This window comes from Clytia hemisphaerica, unplaced genomic scaffold (genome assembly GCF_902728285.1).
Source record: "Clytia hemisphaerica strain Z4C2 unplaced genomic scaffold, Clytia hemisphaerica genome assembly, whole genome shotgun sequence".
Taxonomy (NCBI): Eukaryota; Metazoa; Cnidaria; class Hydrozoa; order Leptothecata; family Clytiidae; genus Clytia; species Clytia hemisphaerica.
Window position 1 is genome coordinate 797615 of NW_027103734.1, and position 22076 is coordinate 819690.

The 22076-nt window shown below is 37.2% G+C and overlaps 1 protein-coding gene across 1 annotated transcript in view; it reads right to left on the bottom strand.

Moving 5' to 3' along the window:
- Positions 1–22076, bottom strand: part of LOC136805048 (spectrin beta chain, non-erythrocytic 1-like) — a 45786-nt gene that overhangs the window by 19049 nt on the left and 4661 nt on the right. The window contains exons 4-9 of the mRNA XM_067061588.1: positions 12170–12262; positions 2440–2528; positions 2089–2169; positions 1340–1455; positions 606–718; positions 22–209 (exon numbers count right to left, since the gene is read on the bottom strand). Of these exons, the coding sequence (XP_066917689.1) occupies positions 22–209; positions 606–718; positions 1340–1455; positions 2089–2169; positions 2440–2528; positions 12170–12262 (680 nt within the window). The remainder of the gene's footprint in view (positions 1–21; positions 210–605; positions 719–1339; positions 1456–2088; positions 2170–2439; positions 2529–12169; positions 12263–22076) is intronic.

Genomic DNA, 22076 nt, shown 5'->3' on the forward strand with positions numbered 1-22076 from the left:
AAAAAGTGTTTTCTTTCTTACTTGGGAGGTTTCTCTTGTGTTCTGAACAAGTTAAATTCCGCCATTTGTTGTTGAACTGTCAACAAGGAATTCCCGAACGTTCGGTCTTGTAATTTCGTTGTTCGTTCCAAGATCCACTGACGTAATGATGACGTCATCTCTTCGTAATCGTTGACCAGTTTCTCGTTGTCGACTGCATGTTTGATGACCTGGCAACGGAGAAAGGATGGCGAGAATTTCATTTTTGAAAAACATTGGTAATGATATTTCATATATTTAGTATTTCTTCCGCTCTATGTCGTTCATTTTTAAGATGGTAAAACAAACGATAGATATGATCATTTATATCATTATGAAATTATTCTATTTTCGCTTTCGCACAAAACTCAAATTCAACTCAATTCAAATTGCAATAACGTGGGCTAATAAATTTCTTTATAAAATTACTTTTATCGAGAGTATGTAATTTTAGTTGAAAATGCAAATGAGTCATCGGTCATCAGTAGATTTTAATAAATTTTAAGGGAATAGTCCCTTCTTTCTAGTAACCAGCGACACAATCGATGTCAAAAGTAGAATGTGAAGCAGTGGCAGTGAAGGCGTACCTTTTGAATACGGCTTCCAGACACTTCAACTTGTTTTTGTTTGGAGAAATATTGGTAATAAGTAGCGACGTATGTCATGATGGATTTCTCGTCTGGGTAGTCCACGTTCACGTCTGAAATTAAAGAATAAATAGATTGAAAGATTAATTAGGCCTGCGAGTGCGGGATTTTTATAGTCTGTCTCAACATCTTTGCAAACTGTAATTACAAATCTCTCATAAATGACTAAGCGTGTTAAAAATACCTTTTTACGCGGTCAGTGAAAGGTATTCTTTTGTTAGCAATGTTAAACTCCATTCGCGTTATGTATGCACTCCTTTTTGTTACCATGTGGAAACCGTGTCAGCATAATGAGACTTATTCGCTTTGGAGTGGTTTCCAAATGTTAGCAAAGAAGAGTGCATACCTTACCGGGGAAAACTTCGTCGAAGAAAATTTTCGTCGGGGAAAAATATTCGTCACTTGCTGGTAGTTGGTAAACGCATTAAGGCCAGGGAAAATTTTCGCCGGGGAAAAATATTCGTCACTTGGCCAAAATTTCGTCACTTTTCCCCGACGAAGTTTTCCCCGATAAGTGAACTCGAAGCAAACTTTCAAACAGCCATGAAGGTTAATCATAGACAAGGTTAGGTGTATGAAGCATCAACAGGAAAGACGATACAGAGCGTTATTTCAACATTCATCACTCATCATTTGGACGCAATGGACAATCGATGACCGTTGTTCTGACGTACCTGGAGCATCAAGGAGACGCATTATTCCAAGATCCCGCTCAGCTGTATCGAAAGCGACATTCAAATTCTTGATGGGCTCTTCTTTTACAAGTTTGTCGTACGCAATCACGTCTGGTCTGTAAAATGAATTGTTCAGAATAACATTAGGTAAAAGGCGATCGTCAGCTGAGTGGAGTGGTCGGTTTAAATTTTCTGGTTTGTACTACCAAAGGGGTGGATGTTCAGAGAGATTATATCTAGACTTCTACAGATCTTAACCAAACGTTCTCCAGTGGCTTGTCAACAAAATTTCGTTTTGAGCACAGAGTAATTTTTAAGATTTTACTTACGTTACTCTAACTTTACAAGTTCCAAAAGTAAAGAAAAACTATTCAATTTAGAATCAATTCACCGTAGGCTCTTAACTCGCTTGAGAACAACTTATGTTCTCCTTACTAACTTGACAACAAAATGTCGTTTTGAGTACAGAGAGCAATCCAGAACTTTTCAAGTTTAAAAAAAAATAAGGAAAAACTATTCAATTTAGAATCAATTTACCGTACTATATAAAAAAAGTCGGTCAGTAATGTGAGGAAAACCTTTCTCATAGAAAAGAGGCTAATTTGTTAGCTCGTTAGCGTTTGTGAGAAATTAAATTATCTGAAACATGTGATATGAAACAGATAGACTCATGGAGAGCATAGTGAAGCAACAAGAAAAACAGTCACTGATATGATAGTCAACTGAGCATTGATCTGCTTAGAATTTACCTGTGTTTGTGGATGAGAGCAGAGAAAGCCAAACCATCTTTCCAGCTAGTCGTGAAATTTGTTACATTGACGTTCTTGTATCTGCAAAATGAAAGAGGTTTGGAAATCAAGTTTCTATATGAGCACGGAGCTTGCTAAGTAAAACAGATGTCTCCTTTTGAGATGAATGAAGATAGCTTTTTCAGTGGTTAATGGGTCCCTAGAATTGTCTGGCAGCTGGACACGGGGGTCGTGTAGGATACTAAATAAGATAAACTGAACCGCAGGATAGTTTAAGAGCCACGAAAAGGGATCCTGACATGCAGCTTTTTTATCCCATTTTACCTGAGTGACCCTTTGCATGCTACTCACCCTTGCGTTTTGGATTGACACCACAACAATAGAGCTTCTTTGGCTGATCGTTTCTCCCCTGAATCCATTTCGATCATCAAGTCTTGAATCTGTTGAGAAGAGAAAAGATGTTTTCATGAAAATTCAACTTAATTTTTGACAAATTATTCGTCAATTTTTGATGAAGATTCTGCATTGCCAATTTTTTGTAAGAGCAAGGGAACTCTTATTTTGAAATTTTATTTCAACTGAGGATTGTTTGAATAAGACGTGAAACTGTCAATATTGAAAGAATAATTTCACTGCTTCTTCTATCATTATAACTAATCTTTCAAAATGTATTTCCCACTTTTTATTTGACGTCAGTTAGTCAACACGCATTTTGTGTAGTTCTTCAAAAATGGTTGAAATTTAGGAAAATCAAAAACATGAACGAAAAAACCGACAAAAAGCAAGAAAAACAACCATTTGAAGAAGCTAAACAAAACCAAACATGCACTCTCACCTCCTGCTCAGATGACGATGACCAAAACCGTCTAAAATGCCGAAAATGCCACCGCATGGTACACTACGAGTGCACACAATTACCGCTTTATCAGCTGCAAATATTTGCCAACACTTATAACGAACAATATCTATGTCAGAATTGCGTGCGGATAACACGATCTCTAATGAGTAAAATAGGTGAGAACTCGTATCATATGATGCAGAGGGAGATTGAGAAGAAGGACGACGTCATTAAAAAGCTCAACAACCAGCTAGCCAAGAACCGCAGCCTTAAGAACGATATCGAAAACATCTTAACCAATAAGATGGCTGACTTTGAAATAAAAACCAAGCAGATTATAAAAGAAGAAATAAAGCTAACGACGAATAAACATACGCTGAAATTACTAAGAAACACAAGGATAATATCAAATCAGCAGTGAGAGAACACCAACAAGAAAACAAGAATGAAGACAGAGACATCGAATCAAGAAAACGAAATATTATTATACATGGAATGGTGGAATTAGAGGTAGATAACAAAGAGGAACAACAGGAACAAGACAGAATAGATATTGAAGGTATACTAGGTAACATTGGCGTCAAAGATATCAAACCGTCCCACCATCATCGCATTGGACAAAACAGAAAAGGGCTACATTGGCGTCCAATCAAGTTGATCTTAAAAAGTATAGAGGAAAAAGAACGGATAATGCAAAATCTGCATAAGCTGAAACGATTCAATGAAATTGGTGGCTTTAGCATTACAGACGACTTCACCATCAACGAAAGAAAAATTATTAAAGATATGTGCCAAAAGGCGAATAAAATGAATTTAAAAAATGATGACTTCGTTTGGCATGTAAGAGGAAGCCCTAGAACAAACCTTCGCCTAGTTCGAAAACCTAGGACAAAGACCAAAACAACGTCTTCTCTTCTGTCCATATCTTCTGACGACTGGACGACAGATGAAGAATTAGACAATTTATAAATCTAAAATTATTTCGTAGAGGTCGATAGACCTGTGAAATATAATTCTATGAATAATTATCTCAAAAGGTAAAATGGAATCAGAGAAATTTAAGTTCGTTATTGCCTAAAGTAGAATGCGCACATTATGGAGAAATAAAGAATACAGAAAGAGAAAGAAATGCATGCAAGATGAAATCTTACGGATTGCGCCAGCTCCAAATCATCCAGAATGTTTAAAGTGTTCAAAATAAGGTCCTGAGTTGTGCTCTTCTTCATTTCCAAAGGCAATCCAGTAGCATTCGGTGAAAATGAGTTAGACTGGTCGTCATTAGCAACCAAATTGCTAACAGTGTCGCCAGGAGAGTTGCCAGTCCGAAAAGTATCTGCTTTCATTTGATCAGATGGTGAAGGGATTTGCTGATCTTTAGGAGGAGAATCTTGGAGAAGCCCGGTGTGAATTTGAGAGTCTTGTTGTTCGCTGTTTACATGAGCTGTGCCTGGTGATTCGATGTTACGCTTTGCAGCAATGTTTGCTTGAATTTCTTCAAGAAGGCTCGAGTGCTGTTCTTCATATTTGTCAGTCAAAACTGGAAAAGATGGTGCATCAAGTGCATGTTGACTTGTAATTGCTGAATCTCCTTTGACAGATTGTGTAGCTTCTTCACATGAAGTGTTCAATATAATTTGAGATCTCTTAGGTGTCAGCGAAGGGCTTTTTGGTACCACAAGTGGGAAATCCGGCTCGTTAATGATCAGCGCATCAATGCTTGGCATTCTCTGGCTACGGTTCAACCTTGGTGATTTCGATGCCTTCGTAGCAGTTTGGTTAGAATCAGTCTTCGTAGGCCTTTGCGATTCCAAGAGAGAGGCTTCAGGTCTTGTACGAAAGTCCCCACTATTAGACTCTGAGCCTGACTTTGATGTGTATGATTCTGTTCCCGTTCGTCTGAGTTCGTCGCTGGATGCAATGCTTGAGGATCTTCGATGACCGGTGGTTGTCAATGATGAAAAAGCTTTTTCGGACGAAATTGTTGAGGCTGGTGAATATTCTGATTCTGATTTGAAGAAATCTGACAGACCCGGAGATTCTTGGTAACTTTCATCCTCACTTAAAGCTAATAAGACTTCCTCGATTAAGGACCTTCGTTTCGGCTCCAGGAATCCTTCGTAGTCGGGTTGTTCTTTGTCTTCTTCTTGTGAGAGTTTGATTTGAGAACCAAACAGACGTTGAAAGTCTGGAATGTCCGGAAGCTCTTGGTCCTGTTGTGAATATGTCGATAGTTTACCTTCTTGATCACATTGTAGAGCTTTTTGCTGCGTTCCTGCAGATGGTAGTGGTGATTTTGAAACATTTTCAGATGCATTAGTATTGAAATCTCTTGATGTGTCTGGTATTTCTTGTTGTGTTTCTTTCTGGCTTGATTGCGAACGTCGTTGGACTGTTCTGGGCGATCTACGGTCTGCAGGCAGTTCCACAAATATCCATTCTGAATCACCAACCAGTACTGCATGAACAGGTTCATCTGAACAACTCTTGGACTTGAAGAGCTGTAGAGTGTTACTTTCTTCAGATACCAAGTTAGTCTTCATTACCTCAATGGAGCCAACTTCATCCGAAATCTTTGTTACTCCTATGGTCACCTTGTTGGCAAAATTATCATCTTCTTTGTCTGATGGATCCGTTTCCTTGGCTGTGCTTGGCAATCCATCAGTTTCGTTCGATACATCCTCGAGAACACTTTCAAAAAAATTATCTTCATTCAACTCCAGATCTTGATCCTCACTTTCCATGATGAGTTCAATTTGTTTGGTAATCACGTCTTCAGCGACCTCTTCCTTTTCTCCTTCAAACAAGTCATGATCCAAACTCTCTAAAATGACTTCGTTCTCCGAAGAGAGCATTTCTTCATTGACAATAATCCTTTCTATGCTCGTGTTCAGTTCAAAAAGTTCTTCAGTTTCAACTGGTTGTTCTTCGTTCGGCGTAAACGAACTTACGCTTTCGGTCGTTGAGCTTTTACACGGTATTTCTTTGAAGAGCTTCGAATCTAAAGCTGCATCCAACTTTAAATCTTCGGTTTCTTCTGAAATCAAGTTGCATCCAACGTTCTTTGTGTCGTGTTGTAGTTGGCATTCTTGGGTACCATTGAGAGAGTCCATTGATAAATCAAACTTTATTTCTCCTAACATGTTTGACTTATCCGACTCGATCGTTTCAGCTATGGAATTGCTAGCTTTCCCCGAAACACTGATAGGAATTTCAGTCTGCATGGTTAAGTCACATTCGATCGGTAGAGTTTCACCAGAAGCAACGGCAGCAGTGTGATCTTCACCATCTAGCAGTTCGCTTTCTTGGGATTTTGATATAGGACATACTTCAGAATCTGCAATTATCTCCTCTTCTTGAGATTCTGGGATGGATTCGAGCAATGGTAAACATTCACCAGCATATTCTTCAACGTAATGATCTACTATCTCCTCCTGTAAGCTTGAATCTTGTTCTTTCGGTAACTGTAAAGCCGTTTCATCCTCGTTGTGTAAACCTTCGTCTTCCATACGAGGATCCAGCACGAATTGTTTTTCAGAAGTGCGAACTTTTTCGAAATCCACTTTTTCCACAGGGAAGTGTTGAGCTTCAGGGCCAAGTTTTCCTTCAGCAAGACTTCCAGTGTCTTCTCTTTGAGGATTTACAACTACTTCCTCTCCCTCTTCGATCATGAGATCAGCAGACAACGATGCGCTGTCAGAATCATTTTCCGATGCTTCGATGTAAATAATCGTCCCAATCTTCGGGTGATCAAAGTCACAACTGGAATGTTCATCCGTCGAGTTTTGAGATGATGATCTCTGACTTTCTAAGTCCACATTGCTGTCATCTCTGTTGAGATCAGTATCAGGTTTACCAGTGTCGTGCAAGGTTTCAAGGGAGTTTGGGTTTTCAGCTAAGGAATTTTGAGATGAAGAACTTTCAATACCAAATGAATCCATACTGATCTTTTCGTTTGTAGCTTGAGCTAATTCTTGAAATTCGATTTCTCTCTCCGTGGATGTGTGTTCAGTGACAGGCAAAGGGCTTTTAGATTCCGTTGATGCAGTTTTGTGATCAGAATCAGTTTCTTTGGATTGAGACTCGTTTGCAACTGGTGACTCATCTCCTTCATCAGCTCCATCTGTAATTTGAAGACGGAAAAATTCGGCATTGTCAATGTGCTTGCATTCAGGTGATGACAAAACAACCTCAGTAAAACTTGATACATCCATTTCCTGAGATAGCACCTCTTCAGTTAGGTTTTGCTGCTTCTCGCACGAAGAATTCGACAGCTGAAAGTCTTCCCTGGATGCACCTGAGTTCTGCCCGTCCGAGGTCGATTCATTTTCAGGAGTCGTCACTTCACTGGGAGATAGGTTTCGTTCTTCATTTGACTTGACCAGGGTTTGAGGTCCAATTTCATCAGGTTCCTGGTAGCTCTCAGTTACATTCTCCACTCTGATACAGGGTTCATCGAAAAGAGGTTTTTCATCGATTTGAAGCGCTGATGAAGGTCCAACAATCCAAGCTTCTTCAGTGACAAGTTGGTTGGCAGCTTCACAAAAGTCCAAGTTGGATAGCTGATTATCAAGACTTGAATCTTTACCACCTTCTTTAATGCTCCCTGGATTAATAACAGTTGCTTGGCAAATTTGTAAATGTCGAGTATCAAAAGCAGAAAAATCTTCAAAGGAAAACCCATCATCGAAAATCAGTGAAGTTGGTCTGTGCTTGTACTCAGCGCTCTCTTCTTTCATTGTACTACTCATAGGTGCAACGTGCTCTTCCAGGTTTCTTCCTTGATCAACATAATCTTCTCGCAGAACGGGAGATCCTTTTAGCGGAGAATTTAAAACGGATTCTTCTAGTGCAGGATCTCTTGCTTGATAAAACAAGGGGATGGTTTGGAGTGGTGTCAAAATCCTCTGTTGTTTCTCGCTTCCTGATTCACAAGGTTGGTCAACTTGCTCATTAGATGAAGTTTTACTCTCTACACTGGTGACTCCAGGTGTTTCCTCGAGACAGAGATCTTCTGTTTTTGTCGACAGAATTGTGCGAATTTCTTGCTTGTCTTCATCCACAAACCTCCCTCTCTCAATTCTTTCATCTTCTTCTTTGACGACATCTTTGATACTTTGAAGATCAATTCTTTCATTTTCACGACTCGTTGTCGCTGTATATTGAAGATCACGTCTTTCATTTTCACGACTCGTTGTCGCTGTATATTGAAGATCAATTCTTTCATTTTCACGACTCGTTGTCGCTGTATATTGAAGATCACGTCTTTCATTTTCACGACTCGTTGTCGCTATGTAGTAATCAGAGACTTCTTGCTGGTACTGTTCCTCGGCTTTGCAGACAACCTCATGGTCAAGTCTACTTCTAACGTATCCTTGGTTCTTTATTGGGATGCCCAGCTCTAGATCTGGCCACGATTGACCAAATCCTTCAATGAGTTTGCCGGTATTTTCACGGTCATGTTTCAAATCCATGTCGCTTCTCCGATTTTTCCGATGACTAAAATTTTCAACGGTAGCAAATCCAAAAGTATTATGCTTCTTTTTTCGGACACTTTGTTCAAAATCGGACACATCTTCGGAAGCTGTGGAAGAAGATGACGAACTAGTTGAAGAATCACCCTCTCCGGAAAATTTCCTCAAATCGTGGAGATCGACAATCAAGTTCACTTTCACTCGATCCTTCAGAGATTTCTTCTTAATCAAACCTGACATTTTTCTCTTCTTATGCCTGCGTCTTTGCCTTTTCCCGCCCTTCACATGTTTTGGGTCCCAAGCCTCAGGAACGTCAACTATAACATTGACTGATACGCGATCTTTGTAGAATTTCTCTTGAGAATCTTCCACACTTTGCTGATCATCAGAAACTGTCGAATCTTCTGAATCCTTGACCTCGTTCTTTGCATAGAAACCACCAGATGCTGGTTGATTGGTCTTCTTCTCAGGGAGTGGTTTCCACGCACAGTCGTTAGATGTAATGGATGGTTTTCGACTATTCTCCATGGTAAGGAAACCAGGTCTTTGATTTGTGGTCGATGTTTCAAAAGCTGGTTGACGCGTTCGATCATCTATCACAAAGGATGACTTCCGAGCATTTTTCGGCTTGTGGAAACCAGGTGCCAGTGGCGTGCTATCATCTTTAAGAGGTGGTTCTCCCCGGATTTCTTGCTCTTGAATGAATTTGCCGGGACTCCAATCCTCATACATCTCACCAAGGGATTGTCCTCTAGCAATATCTTCCACAAACACAGAATCAGCCTCGTTAATAACGGCGTCCTCTTCACCGGCATTTGGATCACAGGCTATACCAAGACCACTATCGTTCGTGTAAGTCGGCGAGAGAATGCCGTAATCAGGTCTTTGGTCCAAGCCTCTGTCAAAAGGGAGCTGAAAGCGGCTTGGATAACGATCACTGCATTCTTCGCTGTTCTCAAGGTTATGGGAGACTTTCGGGCTTGGATATAGATTACTGCCATCTTCTTCATTGCTCTGTACGCTAAACGGAAATCTTCGGTCGTCAATTTTGCTTTGTGAAGGTAAAACAGGGTCTGAGACAGTTCGAATGTGATGGTGTTTGCTGCCATCGGAAGTGTTTCTTCTCATCCGTGATCTCACCTGCTCTGGTAGAGTCAAATTCAGCTTCGTCTTGTGATGACATTCAGGAATGACAGTGGATATTTGAGAGTTGAATTGAGAAGCTGGTAACCTTTTACGAGGGGAAGTAGGCGATAGAGTTACTTCTTTATGGGAACGATATCCAGGAGACAATCCATCTCTGGAATACTCAGGAGAAAGCTCTTCTCCAGGGTAGGCAAAAGAAGCAGCTTCTGGACTTTTTGGAGTAGAACGAGGAACAGAATTTCCATCAAATAACAGCTCGATCTTATCTTGATGCTCAGGAAGCAATATAGTCAAATCGTTATCTGTAGTATACTTCGAGTTGTCAAATTGATGTACTTGGTGCTGTTTCTGGGGGATGGACCCAGAGGAATTTCCTTTGATGAGTAACTCAATTTTCTCTTGATCCTCAGGTGACCAGAGATCAAAATAATTATTACATTGGGTTGGTTGGGGACTGAAGGCTACCGTGACGTACCTTGGTGAGTTGACAGTCGGTGTTCCAGGAGGCGACAGGTGGACGAGCTCGATGGATGAGCACCGACTGATTGTACGTGAAGTGTCGGGAGAAGAGACAAGTTTCCCACAGTTTTCGCAAAGTATTGTATGATGAGGGTGTTGAAATCCATTTGTAGGGTATATATCACTCATGGGAGAATGAATTCCTGAATTGCTAAACTCCTCGTTCGAATCCAACCTTCGTCGAATGTTTTCACAAGATCGGCTCCGAGAATGCATATGAGATTTTCCAAAGATGGTAGGGTCAGTACCGAAGGCAGGGTTATTTAGCCTGTGTTGTTGAGCATTTGCTCTTCCTATTGTATTGTTGGATTCCGTATTCAGGCTAGTGTCGTTGAGACCGTATCTTTGGCCTAACAATTCTGCTTTTCTTTTAAGCGAAGTCTTTTTATCCTCATCTGACGGCTTTGAAAGGTCGTATAAACACGCCATGGTTGATAGGTCGATCAAGAAATTTCAATCACGAAACGAGCGAAAAATCAGATTCCCTTCGAATAAAATATCGACACAGCAGTTACGCAATTGAAATCAAAACTCCAAGTAATGTCTTTATTAGTTCCACGTCATTGCAAAACAGCCCAAGTTTCAAAAGTTTTTCCTACGTGGTGACAGCATATTGAAGGTAAGGTGATTGGTCTTCTTGCGGTGATTGATGTTGATTTCATGAGTGTTTCCCCTGTCTGAACTTCATCAAATTGATTTTGAGGGTATTAAGCAAGACAAGTCATCAGTTTTCCCATGAATTCAACATCTGATTTGACAAGCTGGTCCAGTCGCACTCCCTTGTGATTTTTTAGTCATTCTGATAATTCTGCATACTTTTATGTTTCTTTCAACAATTTTGACGAAAATGTTTACATCATGGAAGCCAAAAGAAACGGAAGCTGTTCGCTATGGTTCAAAGGTTGGTTGGTTTGTAAGAAGAAAGCTGCGTTTTGGACAAAAAATACTTTGATTTGCGAAATAGAGAGCTGTTTACCAGGTAAATTTATGCTGCGAATACCATCGGAAAGAATCTGAAATGCTATACATTGTCCAAAAAAGGGTAAAAAGTCAAGATAATGGTCAATGGATACGTTGACAAAGGGAAAGGACACATAATACAGAAGCGTGGCTCTTATAAAAAGACGGACCAGTTCAACTACACGAATGAGGGCTTAAGACTGAAGCTAAGTAGCAATATATGAAGGATTAAAAGTAGAAAGAAAAGGGGGTCAAAATTTGAAAATTTGTGAAACCTTCTATACATAAAAAAGTGCTACACGGTTCAAGAAAAATCTCAAAAAGGAGACAACTTTGGATATTTAAAGTGCTTTGCTGAGATAATTATCGACAATTCCACCTGGACTTTACAGAGGCCAATCAATAATCGAATGAACCCCCGTTTATGTACCAATAGGGTTTGACTCTCTTAAAGCGAGACAGGAAGTGCTTAATGCACCATATCGTAAACAATTCATATGTGACGTAAAATAGCTTGCAAAAAATGCATGAATTGAATTAGGGCCGGAAGTTGTTCAAGATTTTAAAATGGCTTGTCAATAGGCCCTTTAATAATATTATTTTGAGTGCAACAACTGCCTCGGCTTAAAACCATTACCAAAGTGATTTAATCCCTAGAGTCTTCAAGTGCTACTTTTATAAATAGAGAAAACTTCTTTTGAGCTTCTCTGGTAATAGATTACTAAAGCAATATTTTGACGCGCAAAATATCAAACTATTGATCGCACTCAGACTGTGATTTGTAAAGAATCTGATAACGAAAACGTGTCAAAATTTAAGTCGCCATACTCAAACACATTCTTAGACTTTAGTAATAAAAGTATGTCGAGGAAGAATTTTAGGAATTCCTTTGAAGATGAAACGAACGAACGGTTTTTTTTCAGTTAGTAGAAGATTGCGAATAGAAGTCTCTGTTAGCTCACGAGTGTGTCACGGCTGTTTGTCAGGTTTATAAAATCTCTTCCCTGAGACACGCTGATAAAGTTGCATAATTTATTACCGTGAAACAAAACCCGAGTTACCCCATGGCCTTTTGAGATAATGAGGAAGTACTTGGAAACAAAAGTAAGACCATAGAGTTTAATGAAGGTTGGTGAGCGATATATACCTGGAAGCGAAGGATGATGGTCCAAATAAGACCAAGTGTGATTTTAGGATTCCCATCGACAATGTCATGGTTACCAACGTTCGTCAAGTGAACCTGTGAATGAAATAATAGCGAATTTATGGATGTGTTTTTTTTTCTGCGACGGGGACGGTTAATTTTTGATTTGGCTAGATCCTAACTGACTACAGTATGTGGCCCCCAAAACGGCGATCAAATTTGAAATTTCTCTCAAATCTAGAGGAAAAGAGATTTTACAAAAATTTTTGCTGCAGGAAAACCTTTAACATCTCTACTTTATTTCCTGGAAGTTCTTTTTCAAAATTTTCAATTTCAACAATATTTTTCAATCGCTTAAAGATAGGTAGCTTTTTTCTAATGGCCCCCAAAACGGAGGTTTGAAATTTTAGCGATTTCTCGAGATATCTTTAAGATATGAATACAAAATTTTGACCATAGTTTTGAAATATGATTTAGAGGGTTTTGGGCATAAATTTATTTGATAAAATTTTTACAGTATACCCCTGGTTGTCAAAATACAGGTTTGGGGCCCCCAAAACGGAGGTGTAGTTAAAATCAAATTATTAAGCCCAGTGATAATAGGGGGAAAAACTAGGAACATATTTGTGTTTCCCCTTAAATTTACGACCGATGGATGTAAAATTTATGATTTTTATGAAATATTCAAGATTTTCCATATTGCAAAGTACAAACTGAAAATTTAGAAATTTTCAAAATGAAATTTTGATTTAACAACGTCTTAATCAAGTTTTTAAAACAAATCTCTTTGAAATAGTTCCATTCATGTATGGAATAAGCTGGTGAAAATTTTAGAAAAAAAGCTTAATTGAAACTGAAAATATTAAGCTTTAAAGATATTTTTCTCCTATGTTTTGCAAAAAATGAAGAATTTGCCGTTTTTGCTGATTCAGCGAACATTTTAATATAAATGTTAATTTTTTGTTATAAACTATTAACTCAAGGTGATAGGAATAGAATTCCAAGATTTTTTGCTTTTTCTCATATTTAGAATTTTCGGTTTTGTCAATGCTGATTCTAGGGCTCCAAAATACTGGTTGACCTTCAAGATGCTATATCTTTTACCCAGCCTCTAAAGTCACAGATGTATTTGCATTTTCTGAATAGTATTAGGTGTAGAAAGTTTCCTATACCCCGTTTTCATAACTTATTTTCAATATCCAAGGAGCTAAAGTGAGTTATATGCAATTTTTATCTAATTTTGGTTTTAAAATATTTTCTTTGGACGCAAATATGTTATTTTGAATTTGTCTCAAACCAGCAAAAACATACTCATTTTTAAGTATAACCATCATTCTTTCAAAATAAACAAAGATCGTTTAATTCTGATAAATCTACAAGTCAGAATCTTCATTTTAAAGAAAACCTCCATTTTGGGGGCCGTCTCCGTTTTGGGGGCCATATACTGTAAAACAGAACTTTTACCGTCAGAATTGCGGCTTATTCAAAATCACTTCAGTCACCTCGCTGTGCTCAAAAGTGCAATTATACAAGCTGGCTAATAAGGTTAGTAACACGGCATGTGGACTTGGTACTAGGTACACCCTAAACNATTGCTCGCCGCAGTCGAGACAATGGATTCCACTCGCTGGCGCCAGGAGTCGCGGTTGCGCATAGCAGTGCCCCAGGTCGCTAAGATCAAGGCTGTATCCTGCTCACCCACCACATCCGGAAAGTTAAGTTTTTCTCGATCTCTGAGCCACACGTTTAGGTTCCAAAGCAATAGGGAGGAAATAACCTCAGATGAGGCACGGAAACAATGACCAGCCAAATTGAACGCGCTTGGCTTTAAGGAGGAGAGAGATTGGTTTCAAGGAACCGTATATGGTACGTTTTTGTTGGATGGTCACGCCAAGAGAGATTTTTAACCCTTCTCAGAAGTCTGGTAGGTACCGTCTAGTTGCTTTTCAAACTTTTTGGTAAGGGACCAGGTTTCTGAACATACATAAGAATTGGCTCAAGAGTTGACTTGAAAATTTTAACTTGAGACTAGAGTCGATGAAGGAAGATGACCAAATACTATGGCAGCTTATTGCATGCACTCCAAGCTAAACCTTTGCGAATTTTAAAGTCTTTTTCAGAAGAAGAGATGTAAGAACCGAGATATTTGTAGTCTTCTACCTTTCGTAGGTTTGTACCAGATATTGTTTTAATATTGTCTGATGATGCGTTAACATTAAGAGTCAAATATTCGGTTTTGGACTCATTGAGGTATAGGCCCTGTACAGTTTGCAGCAGATTCAAGAGCAATTAGAAGATTTTGTGCATCCTCTAGGGTAGAGCTGATAAGTGCTATGTCGTCAGCAAAGTCTGTATCTGTTAAATGAACGGCAGGATTACGTGGACCAAGCCTACGTTGAAGAAGAAAACCGCAGCTAGATATTTTATCACAGAAACGCGCATAGGTAATCGACAACTAGAATAAAGAGAAATGGTGCAAGGGTATCACCCTGGAGAATACCAGCTAAAATAGAAAAGCTTGAAGTCTCACCATCAGGTGTTTGTACTGAAGATTTTGTATTAGTGTACAGAAGTTTTATGGCATCAATGATCTTTGAGGGATACCGTAAAGAGAGAGAATATCAAACATTAAGTCGCGATCAACCGAATCAAAGGCTTTCTTGAAATCAACAAAAATCAAATTGCTTCAAGATTGAAGTTTCTAGCTTCCTCTAGATTCGTCGAAGAGCAAGAACTTGGCTTAAAGTAGAACGACCACTTCGAAAACCGTTTTGATTTTACGAAGAATGGGTTCAACATGAAGCCGTATTCTATTTAGAAGAAGCTTATTATAGATTTTTGCTGCGATTGGAAGAGAGAGAGATACCACGATAGTTTTGTGGCAAGACTAAGGTCTCCCTTTTTTGGTACTGGAACGATGGTCGATTTTAACCAGTGTGTTGTACAAACTTTGTCTTCAAACGCGAGGTTGCATAGCTTTAAAAGGATATCATGAAAATTTCTGTCCTTCCAGATAATAGGTGGTATGTTATCTGGACCGAGGGCCTTGCATGATTTTGTGTGGAAAGGACCTTTGTCAACTCTTCCATGGAAAAAGAAAAAGTAGATATATCTAGAGGGGGAGAAATTTGCTCTCGTGGAAGAAAGTTATTTGTTGCTAACACCGGTTTTTTACCTAAAAGATTTTTGAAATGCTGTAACCAATTATCTAAGCGTTTTTTATCCGAGCCACCTTTCAGCTGGATGGACGGTTTTGAGTTCTTGCCACTTAGTTGTTGTACTACTTTCCAAGCATCGCGATGAGAATTTTTGGAAAATTGCTCAGACATGTCCTTCAGCTGAGTATCAATAAAAGAAAATTGAGCCTCTAGGTAGGCCTCGTCAAGTTTAATCTTGGCAGAGTTAAGTTGCTCCTTGCGTCTCCGCGTTGGTGCTGCATTATACAAGAGGAAGCTTTTGTTAGATTTTCTCTTGCTTTCTTGACTAAGGGACATTCTTTTGGTCTGATTTAGCTCGTTTTTGTTTTCTTGGAAGTTGCTCTAGGGCAACTTTTTCTGTGGAATCTTTAAGACAAGAATACGCTAGCTCAACATTATCTTGGTCAATTCTTCGTTGAAAAGAGTAGAGAAACGGTTAAAGACCTCAATTCCAAACATGCTACAGACTTCAGGATTTGTAGAGGCTCTTTTCCAATCTATTTGTTTTAAAGGATTCGGTTTTTGAAGGTTTAGAAGAGCGAAGACTAAGTTTGACCTTAGAAGATACGATGCGATGATCAGTACTCACAGTAGCAAAGGAAGAATATGCTCTTGAGTCCTGTATGCTATTACGCCATTTTTTCCGGAAAATGATATAGTCGATCTGTGCTTTATCGCCGTTTGGATATTTGAAGGTCCAGAGATGATTAGCACATTTCATGAAGGAGTTATTTGAGGAAAAAAGGTCAAATTCTTGTAGAAGATCTAAAAGGTGTTCACCGTTACGATTTGTAGCCTTGTCAAATGAAAAAGGAACATCAGGGTAGGCAAGTTTGGCATTAAAATCACCGGCTATGGAGAGAAAATTATGCCTTGGAATATGGCTAAGCAAGTTTTAAGTGACGAATAAAACTCCTCGACATCTTCCTCGGGAGCACTGTTGTGGGGGCTATAGGCACACTACTGTTAAAACTGGGTTGCTGGAAAATTCAGCAATCACGATTCTAGGTGTATTTTTTCAATTCTTATTAAGTTGCTGGCTGCTCTAGATGAAAGAAGAAAGCCAATCCCTCCAACAGAAGCGTTAACCGTGTTTTTTGTTGCAGATGAGGTGATAAGTTGGGAGGAAGAAATAGAATCGTAAATTAAATCATCGTCAGGGTGAAATATTCGATGTTCTTGAAGAGCAATGATGTCTATAGAGTTATTAGACATGGAGAGTACAAGTTCATTAAGTTGTGTTGGTCGCTTAGTGTGCGAACGTTAAAAGTACTGATTTTTAAGAAGTTAGAACATCTTAAAAGTTTTGTTGTTTTGATTTGATTGATCAGGTTCCATCTTATCTGAGAGACCCTCCCATTGGGGTTTAAGATCTCACCTTCATTGGATCCCAAGGTGGAATCAAGAGAGAAGAATGATCGAGAAAAGCAGGGGCTTGACCGGTAATCAAAGGCTTATCCCTGTTGGGGACTACCAATTGATCCCGGACCCTGGAGCTGTATGAGAAATCCATTGTCTTTTCAAATTGCTAATATAGTATGTGTTGCGCAACGACTACATACCCATTTTCCCATAGGTGGGGCAGTTCTCAACTAACTTGAGAGTTTTCTCCTTAACCAAGAGTGGTTAGGCAGAAGAGGATCAAAAACCATATCAACTATCTGTTGTTAACTGCCTAATGATCCCTATCGCTCTACCTGCTATAGAACGAGATTTTTTTTTTTTTAGGCTGGTATACTCCAGCTGGTGTTATATCAGAGTTTTCCTTCTCCTATTTGAATTGCCTTACTGGGCTATAAGATGCTCCAACTACACCTAATTCTCCGAAGAGTCTGGAATGAAAATAAAATAAAATTGTGATTAGAATATGATACATTATTATACATGACATTCTCGGATATATACAGATAAAAAAAAAAAAAAAAAAAAAAAAAGTTTATATACAGGTTAAAAAAAAAACATGTGCACTAGCTTTGCTTGCTATCCAGCTACCGATTTTCAACACTAAAGTGATTAACATCGTCATTCGCTGTAAATTCAAGACGATCTAAAATTATATAACATGCAGCGATTACTAACACTGAAGTGATTATCATCGTTACAGTCGTAGAAAGATGGAAGTATGATTTAGGAAATCAATGAAAAGAGCGAAGAACGGATGTCAAAAACAGCAGTGGAAGAAATGGTGAAACTGACTGTCAAGTAAAGCTAACTCGTTTGGCTTTGCAGGGCAAGGGCGCCAGGCTTCGAGTGAAACCATCCTTGAGGAAGACTTGAAAGTCAACCCGCATACCCATCAATCTATAGAAATAACACCTGACGCCCATTTAAGAATTTAAGCGGCGCTATAAATAAAGGGGCGTTAAAAATGAGGTATGCTTCACAACAAAGTTAACAACAAAAATTAATACCATGAAATCTTATATGTTATGATAAAGAATAAATGGGATTTCGGGTTTTAAAAGTTAGAAGTTTTGTTGATATTTTTCGTGAAGAGAGTAGAATGGATTAGACAAGATTTTCTGACCAACATTTTGTTCGATTGAGAGGCTTTTCGAGAACGATATTTTTTCTCCAATTACAATCTTTTTGTTGATATTTTGTGTCTTTTAAAAGATTTCTTATATCACCTTTCAGAGTCAGAAATGAACCGGGTTCGTTTCAAAAGATCTCCTTCGATTTACAAATAAAATTTAGTTTTGAGGCTCACAATATTTGCCCGGATGAGTTCCTTCTGGAGCGATGCGGGTCAGTGAAAGGTGAACAGATTTAGACTCCCTTTCACATTCAGTAAAAAAACTTAAATTTTCAAGTTGTCGTGGAATATTGTATTTCGTAGGAAGGATATTTGTTTGAGTGTTAATAGATGCAAGAATATCTAGTTTCATAGTAGTAGTATTTTATTTTTCATGATTGTAGTAGTAAATATGATACAAAGTTTTATGTTAAATTATATAATAAAACTAAACAATGCTAGAATGGAGACCTCATATTAGCAAGCTATTCGAGATGGGCCACCTTTTTGTAATTCCAAGGAATACTAGTATAATTAGGAAGAATTTCTTAAACTACTGAACACGTAAAAGTCTTAAAACAGACAAATAAAAATGAAGGAGGAGAACAAAAAATAGAAAACTAAACTTAAAATTATCAAAAAATAGAAAAGATCAGTGGTCAAAGCAGTTTTTTTCTGTGAGACGGAAAAATTTTTGATAGAGATAATTTGGTATACAGTGACACCTGCAGGCCCCACCATGGTTGAGGGTCAGAAAATTTTCAGATTTTTTAACCCCTACATTGGCTAAATAGGCATTAAAATTTATTAATTAAAACAATTCAGAATGTTCTTAAAATGCCTATCATACAGCGAAAATATACATCTATCTAAAATAGGTTGAAAAATAAAAATATATGAAGGTCATACTATGTATATATAAGGTATATACAAAACATGCTTGAGATCCAATTTTTAAAACTTTGATGGAATTATTCTAGAGAATAAAATCACTATTTCTCGCTAAATAATCATTTCTAACTGAGACGGAAAACTTTGACAAAAATTTCTGTGAGACGGAAATCCGTCTGAGACGGAAGAACTTTGATCACTGAAAAGATACACAAATGAAATAGACAAAAAAGAAAAAAGAAAAGAAAAAATATGTATGTAATATATCAATAATGAGATCATTATGAATAAATTAAATAAGTATTTAGGTATATCAAAATGGAAACATGATTTTGAAAGGTGAATTTTGAAAGTAATTCAAAGAAAAAAAAAAAAAAAAAAAAAAAAAAAAAAAAATTAATAAAAGTTTTATAGCTTTACTGTCACTGTTCAATCAAAGCAATTAGTAATCAGATACAAGATAATTGTGTAAGTTTATCCTAAGTTCACAACCAGTTAAGTCAGTCAAGGGATAAGCAGGAAAATTCTGTTGTAAATCATTCCACTGGACAATGGTACTATAGGTGATAGATTCTGTACCATACATAAAAGTTCTGAAAGAGGGCCTGAAAAGAAGACGCACTGATTTCCCTCTGGTTCTTTGTTTATGTTGATAAAAGTTTAGAGAGAAGAGATTCTTGAGTCTAATTGGAGAAAGCCACATAAGATCCTGTGAGCAAGAGTTATATTTAGTAGATTAATGTGATCAGAAATTTTAAGAAGATTAAGTTCATAAAAGATTTTACTAGAGTGAGCATTGAAATCAGAAAAGTCATGATTCGTAAGCATCGTTTTTGAAGTTTAAAGACTCTTTCCACATTATAGTTATGTTTTTGACCCCAGATTTGGCAAGCATAATTAAGATGCGAAAAAAATAGAGCATAATAAATCTGAAGTAGTGTAGATAGAGGAACAAAATGTCTGAGTTTAGAAATTATTCCATTGGCACTACTTAATTTAGAGCATAGATTGTTTGTGTTTATTCTCCAATTAAAAAGTGATCAAGAGTTACTCCAAGGTATTTGACTGATTCGCTTAAGTTTAGGGGAATATTATTAATCGAAAGCTGAAGATTATGTTTGATTTGTTTGTGTACATTCCTGAAAAGTAAAATTTTAGTTTTAGCTACATTCAAAGAGATTTTGTTTGCACAAAGCCATATATAAAGATTTTGGAGATCTGCATTGATACTTTCTTCAATGTTAATAAGAGATTTATCTGAGTAGATTAGACTCGTGTCATCTGCAAAGAGGGAGGTTAGGGAATGTTCAATTGCATTACATAGATCATTAATGTAAATTAAAAATAAAAGAGGGCCTAGAACAGAACCTTGAGGAACACCTGTTGAGATTTTACGTGCGTTTGAATTTGCACCTGAATATGAGACATATTGAATTCTATTAGAAAGATATGATTGAAACCAATTATGGGAATACCTCTGATACCATAGAGTTCTAATTTCTTGAGTAGGATTTTGTGGTCAACTGTGTCAAAAGCTTTTTTCAGATCAATGAAAACACCACAGGAACTTGCTATCATCTAGTGACCTACGAATCTCTTCAGTAAGAGAGATTAGAGCAAGATTTGTAGAATGATTTTTTCTAAGCCAAATTGTCTTTCTGAGAGAATACCATGGAAATCTAGGAAAGACATTAATCTTGAGAAAACAAGTTTTTCAAATATTTTATCAATGTTCGATAATAGTGAAATTGGACGGTAGTTATCAACATCCTGATTAGATCCCTTATTTTTGAAAACTGGGATTACTTTAATAGTTTTAAGGGAGTTTGGAAAAATTCCAGTTTGAAAAGTGAGATTTAGGATTTTTTCTAAAATAGTTGCAAGGGAGTCTGGAACTGTGTCAAAAATTTTACCAGGAATACTAAAATCACCTGAGCTTTTACTGTGATTTAGGGATTTGAAAATGTTTAATAATTCATCCTTGTTAACTGGGGTAAAGAAAAATGAGTTGCCTGATGTTGGTCTTTTTATGTATTCTTTAAAATCTCCAATGTTTGGTATCTCAGCTTGAATTTTAGTTGCTATGGTAGTGAAAAATTTATTAAACTCATTAGAAACTTCAGTAGGCTCAGAAATGATTTCGTTTTTTTTAGAAGAGTTTTTTAAGACAATATTAGACTGTTCCTTCTTCTTTTTGTATATGATTTCATTTATAGCTTCCCAGGTTTTTTTAGGGTTTGTAGAATTTAGGTAGAAATAATTTTTGAAATAATTCTTTTTGCTGGCTTTCAGTAAATTGATGATTGAGTTTCTATAAAATTTGTATTTTTGACGTAGTTTAGCTTCATTGATTGGATCTTTAGCATTGATGGATTTTTTTAAAAGTTTATCTCTGACTGACATTGAGGTAGATATACCATTTGTGACCCATGGCTTTAATTTTTTCTTTTTTTGCTTTTTGGAAATTTTTTTAATGGGTACATTCTCATTAATCAATTCTGTAAGTTTGCTGTAAAGTTATCAAATGAAATATTTGGGTCATTTTGATCAATTTTTAAAATTTCTTCCCAGTTGAAATCATTGAAAGTATTACTGAAATTTTGTTGGTTAAAATTTTTCCAATCTTTGTAATAGCCTTTTGTTTTATCAGATAAGTTATCAAATTGAGAATTATTAAAAATACAAAATTGTAAAAGGTGATCAGCTATTCCAGTAATGAAATTGCCACTACTAGTGCAGTAAGGTGTTGGAGAAATGAAAATATTGTCTATCAATGTTCTAGATTTATCAGTGATTCTTGTAGGAAGGGTTATGTGTGGTTTGATTAAATAACTACTGAGGATATCAAGGAATTCGAAAATTTCAGGTTTTGATTCAAACTCAAGAAGATCTAGATTGAAATCCCCTAATAAAACTAAAGTTTTGTTTTCTTTGCTTACTTTATCAAGGAGAATACCAAATTTGGGTAAAAAATCTTTAATTTTGAGTGTTGGGTGTTTATAGATTGAACCTACAATCAGATCAGATGTTCCAACAAAGACTTCTGCAAAAGTTGATTCAAGAAATTTAGGGACATAAAGGAGGTTTTCAAGATCATTTCTTCGAAAAGGCTTCAGATTTTCATCAATGTAGAGTGAAGAACCACCAGCTTCAGCCTCAGTGGGTGTATGAAAAGATTTATAATCCTCAATAGGGAAATCAATATGCTCTGAACGAATTCTAGTTTCAGTGATGCCAATAATTTTAAATCTGTGATTTATTTTTTTGCTAAGAAAAGTGTGGAAGTTGTCGAAATGCTTGTTCATGG